The sequence below is a fragment of the Clytia hemisphaerica genome, unplaced genomic scaffold (genome assembly GCF_902728285.1).
Source record: "Clytia hemisphaerica strain Z4C2 unplaced genomic scaffold, Clytia hemisphaerica genome assembly, whole genome shotgun sequence".
Lineage (NCBI taxonomy): Eukaryota > Metazoa > Cnidaria > Hydrozoa > Leptothecata > Clytiidae > Clytia > Clytia hemisphaerica.
In genome coordinates this window covers 717,734-737,642 of record NW_027103824.1, presented here as the reverse complement: position 1 = coordinate 737,642, position 19,909 = coordinate 717,734, and the positions used below count along the sequence as shown (strand labels likewise).

The window sequence follows — 19,909 nt, the reverse complement described above, 5'->3', positions numbered from 1 at the left end:
TAAATCTGTAAGTTGAAATTTGTAAAAAATAATTGAATTCGAGCTCCTAAAACTCATAGACCGGGACAGCCACTTTTAAATGTTTGTCGAGACTCCGCTGTTCTTATATTCAACACTTTTAGCCTCAAATTGTTCCAAAACCTATTCTTATTCCTAAGGTAAAAGTGAAACTTTTTAGGTGAGACCAATTTGATTAGTTGTTTTACGGGCCGGACCGACCCTGAAATTCCGAAAATCGAAATAAAAATAAAATTGATTTTGGTAATAAATTTTTATTTTCATTGCTTTACAGACTGCCAAATTTCAGAATTTTGGTAGTTTTTCCAAGGTTTTGAGAATATTATGTTCAATTGTTCATTTTATCCATGAATTCGACCTTTTCATTTTCTATTTTGCATTTTTATCAAGATGTAGTAGTCTTTGCTGCCTTTTTGGGAGATCTTGTTGAAGGTTTAATTCTATTTTTATTTTTTCACCGACCGACTTTTTTTTGGGCAGCTTGGCCCGTAAAACAACAAATTAAATTGGCCTCGCCTGATTGCATTCAAATAACTAAAAACCTATTCTTTTTAACTTGAAATTATCTTTAGTAATTTATTCATTCAAATGCTATAAACATGTCATATTTTACCTAAAAAAGCGAGCTTTCTGTAACTATACAACTAAATATAAGAAAAATATATATTCGGTGAAATCGCTTTTTCAATAACAATTATTACACTCCCTTAAGGCCGCTACCCACTCAGCATTTTATGGTCGGCGAACAAGGCGCACAGCTCGGGCGCTTTGGTCGCTGAACGCTTTTCCCGTTCCACTGATCCAAAATAAAGGGGAGATATGCTGCACATTTTTTCTTTTTCTATTGTTGATATCTTTTTGCACACGGTACAAGAGAGTTAAATTTCTCTTTTGATTGGCTATTTAAAAAAGAACAATAAAGAAGCCGCACAGCCTAGCGAAAAAAGTTGAAAAGTTTCAACTCTTGTTGCGTTCAAGGCGACAGCCTTTGAAGGCTTGATTTATGTAATTTATGCAATAATTAAGCCGCGCGCCTTGTTCGACGACCATAAAATGCTGAGTGGGTAGCGACCTTAAGAAGGATCATAAAATGTTCACGCTCCTTTAAAGACTCATCAATTAAGTCCGAGACGGGAGAAAGCGCTCGATTCAAAAACTTACAAAAATTGAGGACAAAAATCAAGGTGGACCCTTACATTGCTGATAAATTTAACCAATTTTAAGTAGATTTGGGCGCAGGAGACCCTTACAGTGCATTTTTTGAAAACTTTTGTCTATCATAACAAAGGTCAGTAGTGACCCCCCATGGGAATTGAAAGAGAGGAATACATCCGATCGCTTACAAAATCTGCAATGTATTGGTAATACGAAATTAGTGGTCCGACCATCTTAAATTGAAGACAATTTATTTTTTGAGAAGTAAGACAGAGAGAAAAGTGTTGTCCTAAAATATATTCAAATCTTTATTTACTAAGATTGGAGGCGATTTTTCGGAATTGAAAGGTGAACAAAAATATTTTGGCAACTAACGAAAACAAGCGAAACCAGGTAAATTGGTTTTATATATAATAATCAAAAACAAATAAAAAATATATAAAATTATTATTTACTTCCCAATAATTTGAAAAATTTTCATGCTAAAATAATAGGGGCAAGATAAGACTAAGAATATCAGCAATTTCTAAATAAAATTATCAACTTCAAGTGATGGGCTAAAATTATCTGCTGCTTGAGTTTCCGTTTCATTGTAATAAAAAATAGTTTGTAAAAATTCTTTTCGCAATAAAAAAAGAAAATAATCATATTACTGTCTCAAGTAAAATTGTCATTTTTGCATCATCATCTTTGTGATGTGACAGGGGTCTTCTAGTCTTGTCAAGACCACGCGGCGAGGGTACCATTTTGGAATACAATACATTTCGTTGGATAGGTAACTGGTTGTTCTTTTTCTCCACTACTACTATCTGGAATCGACACTTTTTCCTGGAGAGTATAAAGATTTTGAGTTAAGACTTCGAACTAAGCAGTCGGAGTCTTTTGTAAGTGTTTCAAAAAATAGCAAGCAACATGCTGAATGGACCTACCTTGATCAATATCAGATAAAAGTAGGTATTCTACATATTTTACTATTGGTATTGAGCAAACACAATAAGTTTTAGAACAATGCAAAAACGTCTGATTTATTTTCTTTTATCATTGTGTAACTTGGTCGTCTTTTTTTGAAAATTTTATGACAAAAAAAAATTTTCCTTAGAAAAATTACTTCAGCCACATTTTAAGGTACCTAGCACTCTATCTTTCTGACAAAAATCAGGAAAAACTAATGAAGCAATTTTGCACCAAGTCCAAAAAACCTTATTTTTAGGTAGTTTTTGGCCCAAATTTACCCCAAATTTTTTTTTCAAAATCGGGCTCCGTCACTTATAGGCATTGCTATTTTGTATCATTGTGCAAAAAATGAAAAAAAATAAAATAAAAAGCCGATCCCGAGAAAAGCTGCTAACAGGAAAATGGTAAAACAGAATTTCCCCCCAAAAAGAAAATTCGTATTTTACGACGAAAAAAATATTTTCCGAGAAAAATTACTTAAGCCAAATTTTAGGGTACCCTGCACTCCATCTTTCTGCCAAAAATCAGGAAAAACTAATGAAGCAATTTTGCACCAAGTCCAAAAAATGACCTTATTTTTAGGTAGTTTTTGGCCCAAATTTGCGAAAATCCGTATTTGACGACGAAAAAAAATTTTCCGAAAAAAATTACTTCAGCCACATTTTAGGATGCCTTGCACTCTATCTTTCTGCCAAAAATCAGGAAAAACTAATGAAGCAATTTTGCACAAAGTCCAAAAAACCTTATTTTTAGGTAGTTTTTGGCCCAAATTTGCGAAAATCCGTATTTGACGACGAAAAAAAATTTTCCGAGAAAAATTACTTCAGCCACATTTTAGGGTACCTTGCACTCTATCTTTCTGCCAAAAATCAGGAAAAACTAATGAAGCAATTTTACACAAAGTCCAAAAAACCTTATTTTTAGGTAGTTTTTGGCCCAAATTTGCCCCCCAAAAATTGTTTTCAAAAATCGGGCTCCATCACTTTTCAGGCATTGCCATTTTGTATCATTGTGCAAAAAATTAAAAAAAACTAATGAGCCAATCCCGAGAAAAGCTTGTAACAGACGAACGGACAACGGTCAAATTAAAGGACCTCCCGGTAGGTCCAAAAATGGGCCATTCCATTTTATATCCATACAGGGGGGGAAGAGGTTGGAGGGACATTTCAAAGGGGTAATCAGAGAAGAATTTCCAGGGGGTCTAAGCGAGTTTTTTTCCTTTTTCCAGGAGGTAAAAGTTTATTCTAAAATTTCAGTAACACTTTTTCCTGGAGAATAAAAATATCGAACTAAGCAGTCGGAGTCTTTTGCAAGTGTTCCAAATAGTTGAAAACCAGGCTCCCAAAGAGTCCCAATCATTGCTAACAACGTTAAAAAGTGTGCGATTACTTTACCGATAGACAATGAAAGTAACGAAGAGTTGCTTCAGAAAAATTTCGAATAAGTATAAGAAAAAAGATGGAACACTGCATTTTCGTACCTGCCACTCCGTGATAAAATTGAGAAGTTCCATTGAAAGCATTCGATTACTATTTGTCATTTTATCCAAGCTGTAAAAGAAGAAAGAACGTGCTACAAAATGTGATATTATGAAGTGAGAAACTATAATGTTTGAGTGATATAGCGGTGAAACCCTAGAGGGGTAAATTTATGAGCATGTTATAACAAGCGTTTGAAAATCTACCCCTAGAGAGACTTAATCTTTAAAAATTTGGACGTTTTTTCAATCCATGGAGAGACTTGTTTCCGCAAAATCTCGCCAAAAAATGCCATTTCAATGGGAACGAAACGGAACAGAGTTTGTAACGTAAGCGTGCGTGGTTTGAACGCAAAGTAATTTTAAAACCATATATACAGATACTGAAGTGATACCTTTTCTGTTGACAAATGCCTGATTTGACCATCTATGAAATGAGAAAATCAAAAGAAATATTTAAGATATAGGAAACTTTGCATCTTGGTTTGAAAGCTACATAAAGGAAAAGCAGATCTAGTTTTCAAGAATATTGTAAAAAGATGACGTCTTAGATCATTTCAAAAATCTTTGGCTTAGAAAATAAGGTCTAAGTGTTTTTCGAATTCATTTTCTCAGGAAATATAAAGAGCATTCCATAATACCTTCCTAGTGACTTCAATATTTAGCTCGTCGTCAAACAGTGGAATTCCGTAACACAACTCCAACGGTATCCAGTCTGCATTATTTAGCCCGTTCACCGCCACACTTTCCACCAGTAAGTTATCAATACTACTACTATTACTATTTAGTCTTTGAATGTTATCAAAAGAATCGTTAGGGGAGAGATCAATAATGTCCGGGTCGCTATTCAAACGGTCGATACTGCCTCTCGATTTACTATGTTTTGACGAAGCGGTGTTTATGAGAGTGACGTAGCCGCAAGAACATGATAAGTCGAATTGCTGGTTTATATTTTGTATCGTCTCTGTATATTCCAAATCTAAATTGGTCAAAAATATTTAGTTTATTTATCAGCGCATAAAATCAAAAATGAAAGTTCTTTGAAAAGCCTTCCTTCACCGGTCACCTACTGTAAGGTCACCCCCCCACATGTTGATTTTGGACCCCCCCCACATTCTTATTAGGACCCCCGTTTATTTATTTTTGAAAATATTTTCAGCAATCACAAGCTGAATTGTTCTAAATAGCCTGGTTCTAGCTGATGTAATGATCATACATTACAAAGTTTTCATACATTAAAAAATTAGAGGTATCCAGGGCTAATCTACTCAACTATTCCGAAAATATATTACTCTCGGGTACCTAATGACCGGGGGTTGAAATAAGTGGGAGGGGGCATTGGAAAAATTTCAAAACTTAATAAGCAGGGAGGTTGGAATAAGAATGTCCTGGCTGGAAAGTTTTTTTAAAGGAGGCTAGGACAAAAGAGGGAGCTTTCAAAAACATTTTCCCAAAAATTAATAATGGGGGGGGGGGTTGAATAAGTATGTCCAGGGTGGAACATTTTCGAAAATTTAATTAGCGGGGACGGCTATTAGGTACCCGAGAGAAGGAATGACGACAGACAGGGACGAGTTTGAGGGGAAATATATACCTGAATCTTTTGTTAAATATTTGTCATCGAAAGGAAACGAAATGGTTTGCGTTTCTCCTTCACAAAAGTAGCCGTGAGCCTGAAGTGGAAAAATCAAAAAATTATTAATCATCTTCTTATGGTATTAAAAACAAGAAGGAAACCTCTGGTGTATAAAGAGAATAAGAAGAATTTTGTTTATAAATCTTTTGATTCTAAGTTTTGATCAACTTTTGAGTTGAACTTAGAAGACAAATTGCATCAACAAAGGCCCCCTTCTGTTCTGAGTGGGGATTCAAAAATTGTGGGGATGTATTTGGAGTGCAATTTTTTCAATCGAAGTTCGAGTGGGGAGTCAATTCCAAGTGGGGCTAAAATTTTAGGATATTTTTCCACCAGGGACAAAATTTTGGACAAATTTTCCAGTGAGGTCTGGGGTCACAGGGGTGTTATACATAGTATCCTCGTATGGGATCGGTTGACCCAAGTTTTACTCCCTTGGTCACTAGATCGCAGTGCTAAAGAAGCGCACATTTAAAAAAAATCCAATTACCTGCACGAGTACTGGTGAATGAGTAAGAGCATCATTAAGTGAGAACAAAACATTTGAAGTGGCCACAACTGCTGGATCATGTCCCCACGTTGTGATCAACAAACGATCGTATTTCTACAAAAGGAAAATAAGATGTAAGAGAAACTAAGGTACTGTAGACTTTTGACACCTTCTCACTAGAGAAAATCATACCCTGACATAGTGTCATCCCCCCCCCTTTATAAAGGGGGGGGACCAATTTTCCAATTTTGAATGGGTGAAGGGGGGGGGAATGAAAATTTGAATAGTAAAAGGGGGAAAAAAAAGAGGGGGGAAAACATCGATAGTTGGCAAATTTGGTGGGGGGAGGGTATGAAATCACTTCAACTTTATCTCAGCAACCAAGGTCAGTCCAAATGATATCATGTGATTAGATCATGATTGAAAAATTAACCAATTTTCGTTCTATTTTGTCTAGTTTGCAGCAAAATTTTACGTTTGTGTCAGGTTGAAGAAATTTATACGGGTATATGGGGGCAACTGATATTTTCAGAATTTTCTGGGGAAAAAGCAAAAAAGAGGGGGAAACTAAAAAACTGAAAAGTCATTGGGGTAAAAAAAAGAGGGGGGTGATTTAAAAAAATCAAGAATTTGGTGGGGGGAACAAACCCTGGAGGACACTATGCCCTGATTTTTCAAATCGGGAATGTTGGTCCAACTTGAGTCTAGACTACGATGAGAGCTACTATGTGATACAGTCCAGTAGATAAACCCTCAGCTCCCCGATACTTACTGCATGGATTATACTAATCGATCTCTGTTACACTCTTTCTTACAAGCATACTGAGGCTCAAATTCGCAAAAAATAAGCATTGTACTCGAAACTAGGAAAGTAAACCATTCAAATTTTGTTTTGAAAACGGGATTAAACGGCTGAAGTTTCCGTATGTAAAATGAGTAAAGTGAGAGTACACATTAGTTCACAGTAACCTGAGAACCAACAACCCTTAGTTAGAAAAAGCAACTTGTCTAGTGACTGAGCTACCATAGATATGTAGTAACAAAATGTAGACGTACTTTAAATATTTTGGGTAATCTTGAGAGACGTGTTCCTTTGACCAGCAGCAAAGATGGTGGCCCCTTCTTTACTTTGGAATACAGAAACAACTTGAACCATACCGAGTTGACCTGAAAACATATTACATAAAGAAATAATAGATAAGGGGAGGGGTAAAGAAGGTACTTAATTAGAATGTTTGTGATGGGAAATTCTTTCTAGAAATAGGTGGAGGAGCGTTCTATCGGGAAAGACTAAATGTCAGGGATGATCTTTAACAGCGTTTATTCATCAAAACAAAACATCTTTGCTATATCTCTTCCAAGCTTGCAAGCGCGTTAAATGTAAAATAAATAAATAGAACCGAAAAACAGCATCATTTGCAATCTCAATTACCTCGGGAATTGCGGGACCTATGTGTGGAGGCCAACAGCTGGATATGGGTCGTATTTCATTGCTCAGTGGTGCCATCGATATCAGCAGACTAAAAAGAAGTGAAATACGATTGCTTGTTTCGAAAACCTTTTAAGTGACGGTATTCAAAGAAATTGGCAACTCACTCTGAAACTAGGGTCAAGGGAAGACTACCCCAAATTTGAATAGTATAAAAAGAAAATTTTCTGAAAACAAGTTCGCGAATCGGGGTTTTGTAGACTTTAGCGAGTATCTAATTTCGCTTGAAGTCAGCCAAAAATGCCAACAATCACCACAAACCGAAAGTTGAGTTGAGAGTAGTTTTTGGCGCTAAAAACACAACTTCGCAAGTCAGCATTCTCAAGCAATTTCCCACGACTTATTTTGGCGAAAACGCGAAATTAAATATCGTGAAAATTAATCCGATTAAAGTATATATGCAGAAGAATGTTCTTTGAAACCTGTATTTCTTTGTCAGGATTCTTGCACAAACACCAGGATCCAAACTGTTCATACTTTCACATCGTACTAAATCTACAAAATGAAACATTCAGAAAAAAATTAACTTTTTATTTAGAAAATATAACTGCCTGGCGGGGACACCGAGATTTCTTTTGACCCCCCCGCATTCAAAATAAAATATAAATAACTTAATTACGGATCGGAAAATCGGAAAAAATAATGTTAAACTTTACCGGCCATGTCCCACCCCTACCATGACCGATTTTTGATTTCTGAAATTGCTTATAATGTCTCAGACAAGGAATGGTGTCTAACCGTAACATATTTTCTTGCCAAAAGAGTTTGTTACTTTACCTAGCCCTGGAGATTGGTTTTCACTATCGATGGTTAAATCAGTATTATTTCTGATGAATTGTATCGTTTTCTTCAACACCACAGCATGGTCAAAGTATCGTTGAGCTTCTCCTTCATTCGCTACTTCCTCGATCTAGAAAAGAAAGAAAGAGTGCATGTGTGGTCAGGAATGAATAATTGATAAACTATTAATCTAGTCTGCACCACCTCCGAACGCTTACGGGCTATGGTATCGTGCTTCGCGTGTCTTCTCCCCGAAGAATAGCCCGGCACAGGTTATCTAGTTTTTCGAAAATGCGATTTCAAAATTGTTCAAGTTTTCGTCATTTAACTTTACGTCATTTAAGTAAAACAATCTTTCTCGTGCGTTGGCAAGAATGCATTCAAAAGAACCAATTAGATCGGATAATTCTATTGAAGCTATATTTCAAAGTCAAAGTACCTTTTCCAATTCACTGACGAAGTTTTCCATGGTTTCATCAGAGAGTTTACCAACTTCAAACATGGTGACCGCGTGCCGTTTCAATCCCTACGGTGAAAAATATATTCCTTGAAATTTTGTTTGATCCAAATGCAGCCTAGCAAAGTTTTTTTTAATAATATCGAGAATGACTTGATGACCAAATAGTAATAGAATTTACAATTTGATTTGGATAGATAGAATATAGTCGATATTTTACATGGAGAGTCCAGTAATCTTAAGTTTTTCAGACAGTCTTTCGATTCTTTCTAGCCGGCTTCTTAGAAATATGGCGCATATTTGTCGTGAAAAAAATACCTGTGATAAATTTCCCATCATCAGAAAAGCTGTTAAAGTTGAGTCGAACAGGAAAGCAATTCTCTTCTTAGCTGTCATGTCTAAAAAAGGTGAAAGTCGTACAAAATAGCGAATAATCTAATCAACTTCAGGTTCTCGGAAGGCACGATTTTAAACCAGACAAAGGAGGCGCGAAGATCGAATTTAGTATAAAAAAGGTTTAGAGACAGATGGATATAGTTCGAGAGCTGTCGGCCTTTTTATTAGGTCATAAGCCTCAGAATTTTAACCATCCTCAACGTGTTCGCCGTATCGAAAACTGTCAAAAAAGTTTTGTCAGATCGAACACTAGCGGTCTCTTTGATCTCCACGAGCCCAAAAAAGAGGTCAAAAAAGGGCTTAAATTTAGGTCATGAGCCTCATGGCTAAAGTTTTACAGGTGGTTAGTACAACCCTTAAGGACAACGAAAATCGAAAATCTAACCAAAAAATCCGGTTTCTTGACCTGGTCAGATGCCCAAAAAAGAGGTCAAAAAAGGGCCTGAATTTAGGTTATGAGCCTCATGGCTGAAATTTTACAGGTGATAAGGACAACCCCTAGGGACAATGAAAATCGAAAATCTAACCAAAAAATCCGGTTCCTTGACCGGGTCAGATGCCCCTGAAGTTGAAAAATTTGAGAATTTTCGGGGGGTCGAAAATGACCCCCCTCTTAGACAAAACTTTCTATAGCATTTGATCTACTAAATATTTAGCGATGAAATTTGGACAGTGTGTCCATAACATCCAATTACACTTTGTGGGAAATTTAAGTCATTATTTGATGACGTCATTTTGTCGTAATGACGTCATCAGTTGCTCAAAATGTCCAAAATTTTGAATTTTTCCTACTTTTTACTCATTTTAATTCAATTTTTTTATATATCAGATGCTCCCTTTTCCATTCTCCAGTGTGTCCATAACATCCAATTACACTTTGGGGAAAATTCATGTCATTTTCGATGACGTCATTGTGTCGTAATGACGTAATTAGCTGCTCATCAGTTGCTCAAAATGGCCAAAAGGGGACTCATTTTTAAGTTCATCTTACTTTTTACTCATTTTTTCATAACAGATACCACTTTTTCATTCTCAAGTGTGTCCATAACATCCAATTACACTTTGTGGGAAATTTATGTCATTATTTGATGATGTCATTGTGTCGTAATGACGTCATCAGTTGCTCAAAATCTTTAGTTTTTCTTACTTTTTACTCATTTTAATTCAAATTTTCTATATATCAGATGCTCCCCTTTTCATTCTCCAGTGTGTTCATAACATCCAACCAATTACACTTTGGGGAAAATTTATGCCATTTTTTATGACGTCATTGTGTTAAAATGACGTCGTCAGTTGCTCATCAGTCGCTCATCAGTAAATGGCCAAAAGGGGACTCATTTTTAAGTTTTTCTTACTTTTACCTATTTTATTTGGTAGATACCCCTTTTTCATTCTCCTGTTATCTCTATGGGCTTGTAAAAAATAGCCTGTTTGAAAGACGAAGTGGTGCTCTGGGTTTCCTCTTACACGCCAGACGAGTTTTGAATCAGTGATTCAGTATTTTTTTTCTCTTACCTGTTTCTTTTCTTTAATATTGAAATCTTTCCTTATGCAGAACCTCTACTTAAGTGAAGAAATTTTTGCAGAATTTAATTTCGCAGTTTTTTGACAAATCCACGTTATTAAATTCCGCCGAACACTAATATCCTCAAGACTTAAAAATCACCTCTAAAATTGGTCTTTTAACGAGAAAATAGGCCATATTGTAAACAAAAATTATCTTAACCGTGAAATTAAATTACGCGAAAATTCCGAATTTTGAGCTGTGAAACTCGAAATTAAATTCCGTGAAAATTCCTTTCCATGAAAATTTCTCCACTTAAGGTAAATAATGGGAGCGTTTTGAAAATGAGACTAGGATTGGTGTAATACATCTCTGGGTTACAGCATTTTCAAGTCATCGTGGAGTAACTAATGGAGTGACTAACTAGAGTATATAGCTTTTTAATTATAGACGTACTCCAATCTATGAGTACGAAGAACTAGAAGAACTTGCCGTGAATATCACGGTGTATGAATTTTACACTGAGATGACAGATCACCATTATATCGCCATTAGATCGCCTTAAGATCTACGTTGTAGTTTGTCGGGATCAACCCAGCGTTTGTCTGAAATCCACGCGGGTCACGCACTTTAGATTTGAAATTTGTGGCTTCATTTTCCAACCTAAGAGATTTCTTACTCGCCCTTCGGGCCTCGAATTGAAGTAAATTAAAGTAATCTTGATTTAGGGCACTTACTAACGACAGACGTTGGTACAATCGTGAGCGCTATCGGAATCATAAAAAAGCGAGCTAAGGGAATGGCTTCGAGTCTGATATTTCAATTTTCGAAGTCTAATTTTTAGCACATCATAATAAATTGTTTCATTGTACGACTAAGATTTACAGATACCTTAATGATAAGAAGCTCTCACGATCATAGGTCTTAACCCGTGAAATTCTGAAACTTTAATTGATGATCTGTTCCGTAAAGTATCCGTATCTAACGATGCAAACAACCTGTTATTTATCATTTCAAAGATTTCAGGAGAATGGAAAAGATAAAATAAGTAAAAATAAGAAAAACTTAAAAGGAGTCCCCATTTTGGCTATTTTGAGCAACTGATGATGTCATTACAACACAATGACGTCATCGAAAATGACATTAATTTTCCCCAAAGTGTAATTGGATGTTATGGACACACTGGAGAATGAAAAGGGGAGCATTTGATATATAGAAAAATTGAATTAAATGAGTAGAAAGTAAGAACAATTTAAAATTTTGGCCATTTTGAGTAACTGGTGACGTCATTATGACACAATGACGTCATCAAATAATGACATAAATTTCCCACAAAGTGTAATTGAATGTTGTGGACACACTTGAAAACGAAAAAGTGGTATCTGTTATGAAAAAATGAGTAAAAAATAAGATAAACTTAAAAACTCCCCTTTTGGCCATTTTGAGCAACTGATGAGCAGGCGATGACGTCATTACGACACAATGACGTCATCGAAAATGACATTAATTTTCCCCAAAGTGTAATTGGATGTTATGGACACACTGGAGAATGAAAAAGGGAGCATCAGATATATAAAAAAATTGAATTAAAATGAGTAAAAAGTAAGAAAAATTTAAAATTTTGGCCATTTTGAGTAACTGATGACGTAATTATGACACAATGACGTCATCAAATAATGACATAAATTTCCCACAAAGTGTAATTGGATGTTATGGACACACTGTCCAAATTTCATCGCTAAATATTTAGTAGATCAAACGCTATAGAAAGTTTCGTCCAAGAGGGGGGTCATTTTCGACCCCCCGAAAATTCACAAATTTTTCAACTTCAGGGGCATCTGACCAGGTCAAGGAACCGGATTTTTTGGTTAGATTTTCGATTTTCATTGTCCCTAAGGGTTGTACTTATCACCTGTAAAATTTCAGCCATGAGGCTCATGACCTAAATTTAGGCCCTTTTTTGACCTCTTTTTTGGGCATCTGACCAGGTCAAGAAACCGGATTTTTTGGTTAGATTTTCGATTTTCATTGTCCTTAAGGGTTGTACTAATCACCTGTAAAACTTTAGCCGTGAGGCTTATGACCTAAATTTAAGCCCTTTTTTGACCTCTTTTTTGGGCTCGTGGAGATCAAAGAGACCGCTAGTATTCGATCTGACTAAATTTAAGCCCTTTTTTGACCTCTTTTTTGGGCTCGTGGAGATCAAAGAGACCGCTAGTATTCGATCTGACAAAACTTTTTTGACAGTTTTCGATACGGCGAACACGTTGAGGATGGTTAAAATTCTGAGGCTTATGACCTAATAAAAAGGCCGACAGCTCTCGAACTAATAGGACAATAATAAAAATATCACAGTTATTAAAGAAGGCATTAATTTTTAAGTTTGGCCTCCATTATATTTCGTTTTATTAGTAGGAATTGAAGACGGTCGCAAAAGTTATAATATTCCTTTGACAGTCGAAACTTTTTACCTGCAGATTCAGCTGGTTCGATAAGAAAATCATTGTTCGAGTTCGATTTTGGAGATATGCTTCCATTTTCTTTGTCCGATCCAAAATCATCGAGATCCAGCAAATTGGGTGCACTTCCAAAACTAGAGCAAATGTAATTACACCATAATAACAAGAGCTCTAAGCTTAGTTTACCAGTTTAGTGGAAAGACTTAATATTTAGATTTTTAATTTAGAATTTATCTTCATTAAAGCTCAGAATGGATATTTGATGACAACAACCATAATCTATTTTTCAGTTAAAAGTGCAGAAAGATTGTCCACTTTACACTTCAAAGTTCAGATTTCATTCTCCAGTCTTATAATGAACAGAGTGACTTACTTTCTAGTAGTAGAGCTGACATCTAAGGTTAAATTAGAAGCTTGTCTCCCTCCCCCACCTCCGTCCTGTTCATCATTCTTCTTTTGTGTGATGCCAAGTCGACAAAATAAAGAGACTGCAGTCTAAAGAAATCAAAAGAAGTATATACTCTTAGGTTCCAAATAAAGGGGGAGGAGGTTGGAAATTGTACTTCTGAAAACCCAAAAATAAGGTAAATATATGGTAAAATCAGGCTATTATGGCTAGCAAAATAAGGGGCCTTATCTTTGATAGCTGAAAATATTCTTAAAAATTAATAAACGGGGGTCCTGGAGTCCTGAGGGGCTTGGAAAATTTTCGAAAATTTACAAGTGGGGGGACCGTTTATTTGGAACCTAAGAGTAAAAGCTGGGCTTGCATCTGCAATGGGCTTTTCCCAGAAAGTATTTCACATATTTAAGGGGATCTTATCTTTTGTTATCTAGCACATAAAATTTCTTATCAAAATACTGAAAATTTTTTGAAAAGTTTTTTTGGAGGAAAAACCCAATGTAACAAACATATCGAGGGGTCAAACGAAAGGCAAATAGATTGACGCGACAAGGGATCAACGACACGAGTCGGTTGTAGGTAGGAAATTTCGAGAGTGGATAAAGGATTTTTGTGATCTAACCGTAAGATTACAGTTCGAAATAGGCTTTAATGTAAATGTAAACATACCTTAACTAAGCGAAGATCGATTTCGAGAACTTGTGCCAGCTGTGAAAGGAAAACGAAAAACTAAAACTTTCAAAACTTATTGTACATAAAATGTTTGCTTCATATGGGTGTGTCAAAAACATCGATAAAATATAATGAAACTATCGATTATGTAATACGATTCTTAAACGTCCGTTCTAACGAGTCAGTAAAAAAAACATTCTAGACGCTATTAATTTTTAAAATTACCAACTAAAATAAAAGTTATGACAAAAGAAGAGCTAAGCTGTTGAAAGCCGCCTATAGAGTTGTTGCATAAGTAAAATCTGACCCAAAAGGGTAGGTTACTCTCCATAAATTGGAACGACAGAGCAGGGAACATGTTCTAAGGTGAAGCTATCAAATCCGTAATTGATTTTAAAACTTTTTTTAGTTTTTTTAGTTGGGTTTTCGTATCGTTGCAGATTCGTCAACTAGTTATGTTATAAAGTTGAGAATATTCAGACAGTGGTGTCCGATTAGCACATTTACGGACAAGAAACTATGACAAGAAACTATCTAAGGAAAGATCCAGGGAGCCAAGCCGTACGCATCGAAGGCAGAATACGTTTCACAAAGTTTCAAGTTCAAGTTCAGTTTCAAGAATTCAATTCCAAATTTTTGTGTTTGTGTTTTTTTGTGAAGCTTTGGAGAATCCGGCGGCCGGTGTATTAAGAGTGAAATTTAATTTATATGAAAGTTTCTGTGGAATCATTTGTTTTAAGGTACGGTTATTACGAGCTATTGTCAAAGTGTAATATACAAATACAGTGGAAACCTATCAAACCTTGGCGGCACGGGCGGCTTTTTAGGGGCAGGGTTGATAAGGTGTATCGATTTGAGTCAACCTTGTGGAAAAAGATTTTACCTCAGCGACGGTGGTTTCTTCATCGATTGAGACGAACACTTTATAGAGCATGGTTTCCATATAATCACCCAAAACACGGTTCATCACGAAATTTTCCAATGGCGGTACTAATTGTAAAAAAATTGTTGGAGTATTTTCGGGCAAAAAAGACACCCTTGCCAGTTAAAAAATGTTAGTCCATTTTAGGGTAAAAATGGTCGGATTTTCCAAAATTTTCTCACGTTTTACACCCTTACAGTTCACTTTCGCTTATATTGACCCTTACAGTGCACTTTGGAGACCTGGGATTTTACTATGGCTTTTTGTGATGAAAGCAAAAACAATTAGTTTTGGGATATTGTGTTTAACACGTTACAATTTTCGATTTCTTTAATTCAAAAAACACGTAAATTTCAGAGGTAAGAGATACCCTAATGGGACTCACCGACTAAATAATCTGTATCTTTGATCGGCACATCGAAATATACAAAACCTTTGTTATATAATGCTGAAAGAAAATAGTTGAAAGTTGATCATAGCATACAGTGTAAAGAATACGTGAACAAAAAAGTAAAATCAACACAGTTTGTTTACGATATTTCGTTCTATTTTCAGAACTTCATCAGGTATGATACTGCACAAGCGTTAACACATTTTTAAATACTACAAAATCAGTGAATACTATAGACTAGAGCACAGGTATGCATTAATTAAACAAAAGCTCGAATATTGGGCTACACGTTTTTTTTATATAAGGAACACGTTTATAAGGAACTCGAGGCTAAAAATGGTCCAAAAAATAAGGAATTGTTTAGGAACTGCTCAGGCTGAGAAAAAGAAAACAAGTTTTAAGGAACAGTAAGAGATGGTTATCCAAACTTAGCAAGCAGCTATGTAAATAAGGAACTCGATAAGGAACTTTGAGGCTGAAATTCTCTGTAAAAATAAGGAAATCCAGGCTCAGAGAAAAAGTTAAGGTTCCTTATAAAAAAAAACGTGTATTCCATTTGATAACCATATAGGCTGGTGGACAAACTTTTCCGGGGGTAACCCGAGAAGAATTTTCAGGAGATCTAGAGAAGTATTTTTTATTTTTCCAGGGTTTAAACGACGTGATATTAGTTCGTCCAGCCTCACTTTAAGACATGAAAATAATTTTTTGCAGGGTCTTTTTGCAAATTTTTTTAAATTTTCCACATTTCCTAGAAATTTGTTTTGACTTGAAAAGGTTCGTCCACCCCCCTGTATGGAAATTTTTTGGAATCGCCCATTCTGGTGCTAATTACAAATGAAAGAGACATCGGTTTTAGGTTTTTATTTCGATACCATTATTAACAGTCCGTTTCTGATAAAAAGTTTCATCACGGTTAGTAGAATAATAAACTCCACATTAAAGCTCTTTAACATGCTTGCTACTTAAGATATCAAAAATATTTCCAGGCAAATTTAAAGCCGACATGTTTTCCGGGAGATAAGAACATGTTTGAAATGATAAATGAACAAAATTGAACAAAAATAACATATGAGATGTACAATACATATTACAATATAGATGTATAGAGAAGACAAATTGCTAGTGTTTTTTGTTTTTGTTTTTTTTGTATTTTAAAAATATTTCTACTCTTTCATTGGATAAATTAGAAGGTTCCAAAATGTTTTTGCATCCGCAAGCTGTCTTTTCATCTTTATTGAATGTTTTGTCGTATTTTTTAAGGGCGTCAATATTGATATTTCTTACTTATGTAGGGTTGGGTACTACAAAAATTATAGTGACGTTTTAAAAGTTAAATGTATTATTAAGAACTAATTTCCCTACCCGAATAGGCCCAAAATTTTTTATTATTTTACGGTCAGTTAAAGGTTTTGTTTTTAAATAAGAGTGATAACGTTTGCTTACTCATCAATTTTAATTCACAAGATTTTTCACATAGGATTGACACATATGTGGAGCATGATTGGTCAGAAAGAGGAAAAGAAAAACATTTTTTTGCTTATATCAGCACAATAACAATAGGAAGACACTGTCCTGATATGAAATACAAAACCTTTAACTTTTACAAACAAATACCTTGATGCTTTTTTACTTACATTGGGTGATATCAGTGTTGATTTCGTGCACTGTTTTCGCACCATCATCAATCAATGTGTCCACTATTTTCACCTCTTGAGCAGTACACGTCTAATAAAAATTGAAAAAAAAAGATTTCATGAAAACTATATAAAAACTCTTTACATCGAACTTGCGGACAAAAACTTTTTTGGTTCGATATAGAGAAAATCATTTATCGAGATATTCGAGTATTGAAATATGCAACTCCTGGAATTGACGTTGTTGCTGCACAACAGATTCTGTCACCAACTCCAAAGAAAAATTGCTCACAGAATAGGAAAAACATGTGTTTTGCTTTCCAGTTTGTAGACCAGCACTATGTTGCCCATAAAAGTAAAACAAAATAATACTTCGATCGTAGCTCGGAAAAGACTAGGAAAGGATTCTGATCTAGACGGGAGGCTTTTTGCCGACTTTCTGCCTTTGCCCCATCCTCGGCTGAAATTTAGACAAAATCTTTGCTTAAAAACACTTGAGACAGTTGAGTCAATGAATTGTTAAAATAGTAGAGACATTGAATTTTAGAGGGAGACTTTCTCGACTTGATTGATGAGAAAACGCAAGTCAGAAAGTCGACCTCATAATTTAGTGATTTTAAAGAAAACTTCTAACAGATATTTGTGAACGTGAGGCAAAATATATTCTTAAGAAAAAGTTCAATAAACAATATAATCATAAGAATCGCTCAATTGGTTGATTGTTTGTTCCATACGAAAATAGAAACACTTTTGCGTGGGAATACTCCGGATTTCGAGATGGTTTTTTGAGATAAATGAAATATCGAACGAAAATGGGAATGGGAAGTGGTTTAGACGTTTATGGATGACGCGAATGGTAAAAAGATTGTTATAGTTTGAGAGAGTAAGACGAAACTACGAACATTACATTATGCTGGTTGGTCGTTTAGAAGTTCAGGTTAATGGCACATCAAGAAAAAGGTTTCAAAAATACACCATCTTGTTGATTTTTTTTTGCGACATTTTAATCAGTATGTTACTCAATAGAATAGGTGAATTTCTTAACAGAAGGGATCGAAAGTCTGAGAGAGAATATTTTTACAATTAAGTGAGAAATATATTTTAAATATAAAACAATTTCCTTATAAAAATATGGAAATTTCACAATTTTGGTTCTTTTTTGCGGAAAGACAGGAAAAATTACTTTCAAAGTTTGACATTGATTTATTTTGGGCACAAGAAATAATAGGAAAAGGCCTTACATACAAGTACAAGGAAGATACTCTTCAAAGTCTGGAAAAATTAAAGATTGCGAAATCGAAAGTTTTCCGCTCGAAAGAGGTAGAACCATACCAGATCACATTTCTTTTCTCAAATTTAAACGTTTTATTGACATGTCAGTTACATAATACATGAAAAGTGATGGTTATTGTTTCAATTTATGATATATTTTCAAAAATATTGAAATTTTCAAAAATATTTTATCTAGGAAGCTCATTACTTTTATGAGTATTTTTTACGACGAAGGTGTGAAAAACAGAATCCTAAAACAAAATCGAGGAATCAAAGACTGGAAGAACCAGATTAAAAGAGTGGACAGATTTTCATGGAATATTTTCTTATTACAAAAGAGTCATTATGAATTATAAGTAGAACAGTTTTCAGTACGGAAGGTTCCATCTTCAATTTTTACTTTTTGGAATTTTTTTTTTTGCCCTTTTCTTATTTTGTATTTTAGGTTTCAAAATATTTTTCAGCTGTTTATTTTGTTTTTGATACCCACGATATTTTTTTTTTACTTCTTTGAAGAGATAAAGAGGGGAAAAAGTAAATTGAGAAAGGAATAATGGAAAATAAATATAGAACGAATAAAAATGTCTCTTTTAATCCAAGTATGGGACCATTTTTGAAAAAATAAGGCTAAAAAGATATATGTAACAGCAAGTATTGAGATGAATTGGATTCTATTTGAAGAGCTCTGTGAGATACTGAAGAAGTGATACAGAGAAAAAGTTATATCGAGTTTACTGAATAAAAGTTATAATTGACAGTAAGATATTAATAGCATTTTGAAGCAAAAGAAATAAAATAGTTTTATAACGCTATCGTTAATATTATAATCTACCCGGCTTAGTTTTTAACCAACTTTTCTTGCAAAGAAGTTTATGTCAGGTTTATTCTTGGTTGACTTGACAACTTTTTCAAAACATGCTAGACAGCAGTACAGTAGGAGTGGAAAAGCGCAGAAAAAAAGAGAAGATTTTCCAGTTCAATAAAAGAGTTGACTAAATTCCTGGAGTATTTTTTTATAGCTTAATTGTTATTTTTAATGGCTTAGTTTCCTAGACAAGGAAGTGAATGTTATAAACATTCGCATAGCGGTGAAAATTTAATTTATTTGGGAGAGAGAGGATCGATTCTAAAGACTGTCTACTTTTATCAGTTGGACCGATAAAATATTTAATCGATATACATTGTTAGGTCTCCTATCCGAAGAGCAGACAATATTCTAGTCTGATTTGGTATAACTATATTGGGGGGGGGGGGGGTTTCAGGGGGTACCCGATTCCGCAATTCCGCCAATTTTTTCTCCAATTTCCGTCAAACCGTCTTAAACTGAACCAAAATTCCGTCACCGAAAATTCCTTTGAAATTCAATATTTTTGTCGAAAATTCCGCAAATTTTGAATATTTTTTACCAATTCCGAAATTCCGCAAATTGTTTTGCTAAATTCCGTTTTTCCGCACTAAAATTGTCTAATTTTCCGTCTCCGTCAGAGAACCCAATTTCCGTAATTCCGTCTAAATTTTCGCCAAATTCCGCCACCACTCCGTCCGAAAAAAGGGCCGATTCCGCTCCTCCGCCAACCATGAACCCCCCCTATATTTCTAGGAATCTTTTTGTGATTAGAAAGTTAGCGGTATCATTGTCAAATCATACAAGGTCATTAGAAGCTTATGTTCGTTATGTCACTAAGTATCGCCATTCCAGTAATTCTTTGACAATAATAAATGAATTTTATCTCTTTAGATCATAATCTGAAAAATAGATTAGATTACAATGCTCAACAACTCTCTCCTGGGTGGCAG

General features: G+C 34.9%; 1 protein-coding gene across 1 annotated transcript in view; it reads right to left on the bottom strand.

The window, feature by feature from the left end:
• Window positions 1-1,036: 1,036 nt before the first annotated feature.
• LOC136806697 (protein FAM91A1-like) overlaps window positions 1,037-19,909 on the bottom strand; it is a 30,774-nt gene continuing 11,901 nt past the window's right edge. The window contains exons 7-24 of the mRNA XM_067063291.1: window positions 16,841-16,931; window positions 15,198-15,260; window positions 14,774-14,880; window positions 13,888-13,926; window positions 13,189-13,310; window positions 12,828-12,949; window positions 8,775-8,854; window positions 8,439-8,525; window positions 7,997-8,129; window positions 7,642-7,714; window positions 7,163-7,250; window positions 6,787-6,897; window positions 5,731-5,844; window positions 5,199-5,277; window positions 4,246-4,583; window positions 4,000-4,031; window positions 3,608-3,677; window positions 1,037-2,001 (exon numbers count right to left, since the gene is read on the bottom strand). Of these exons, the coding sequence (XP_066919392.1) occupies window positions 1,894-2,001; window positions 3,608-3,677; window positions 4,000-4,031; window positions 4,246-4,583; window positions 5,199-5,277; window positions 5,731-5,844; window positions 6,787-6,897; window positions 7,163-7,250; window positions 7,642-7,714; window positions 7,997-8,129; window positions 8,439-8,525; window positions 8,775-8,854; window positions 12,828-12,949; window positions 13,189-13,310; window positions 13,888-13,926; window positions 14,774-14,880; window positions 15,198-15,260; window positions 16,841-16,931 (1,857 nt within the window). The 3' untranslated portion in view covers window positions 1,037-1,893. The remainder of the gene's footprint in view (window positions 2,002-3,607; window positions 3,678-3,999; window positions 4,032-4,245; window positions 4,584-5,198; window positions 5,278-5,730; window positions 5,845-6,786; window positions 6,898-7,162; window positions 7,251-7,641; window positions 7,715-7,996; window positions 8,130-8,438; window positions 8,526-8,774; window positions 8,855-12,827; window positions 12,950-13,188; window positions 13,311-13,887; window positions 13,927-14,773; window positions 14,881-15,197; window positions 15,261-16,840; window positions 16,932-19,909) is intronic.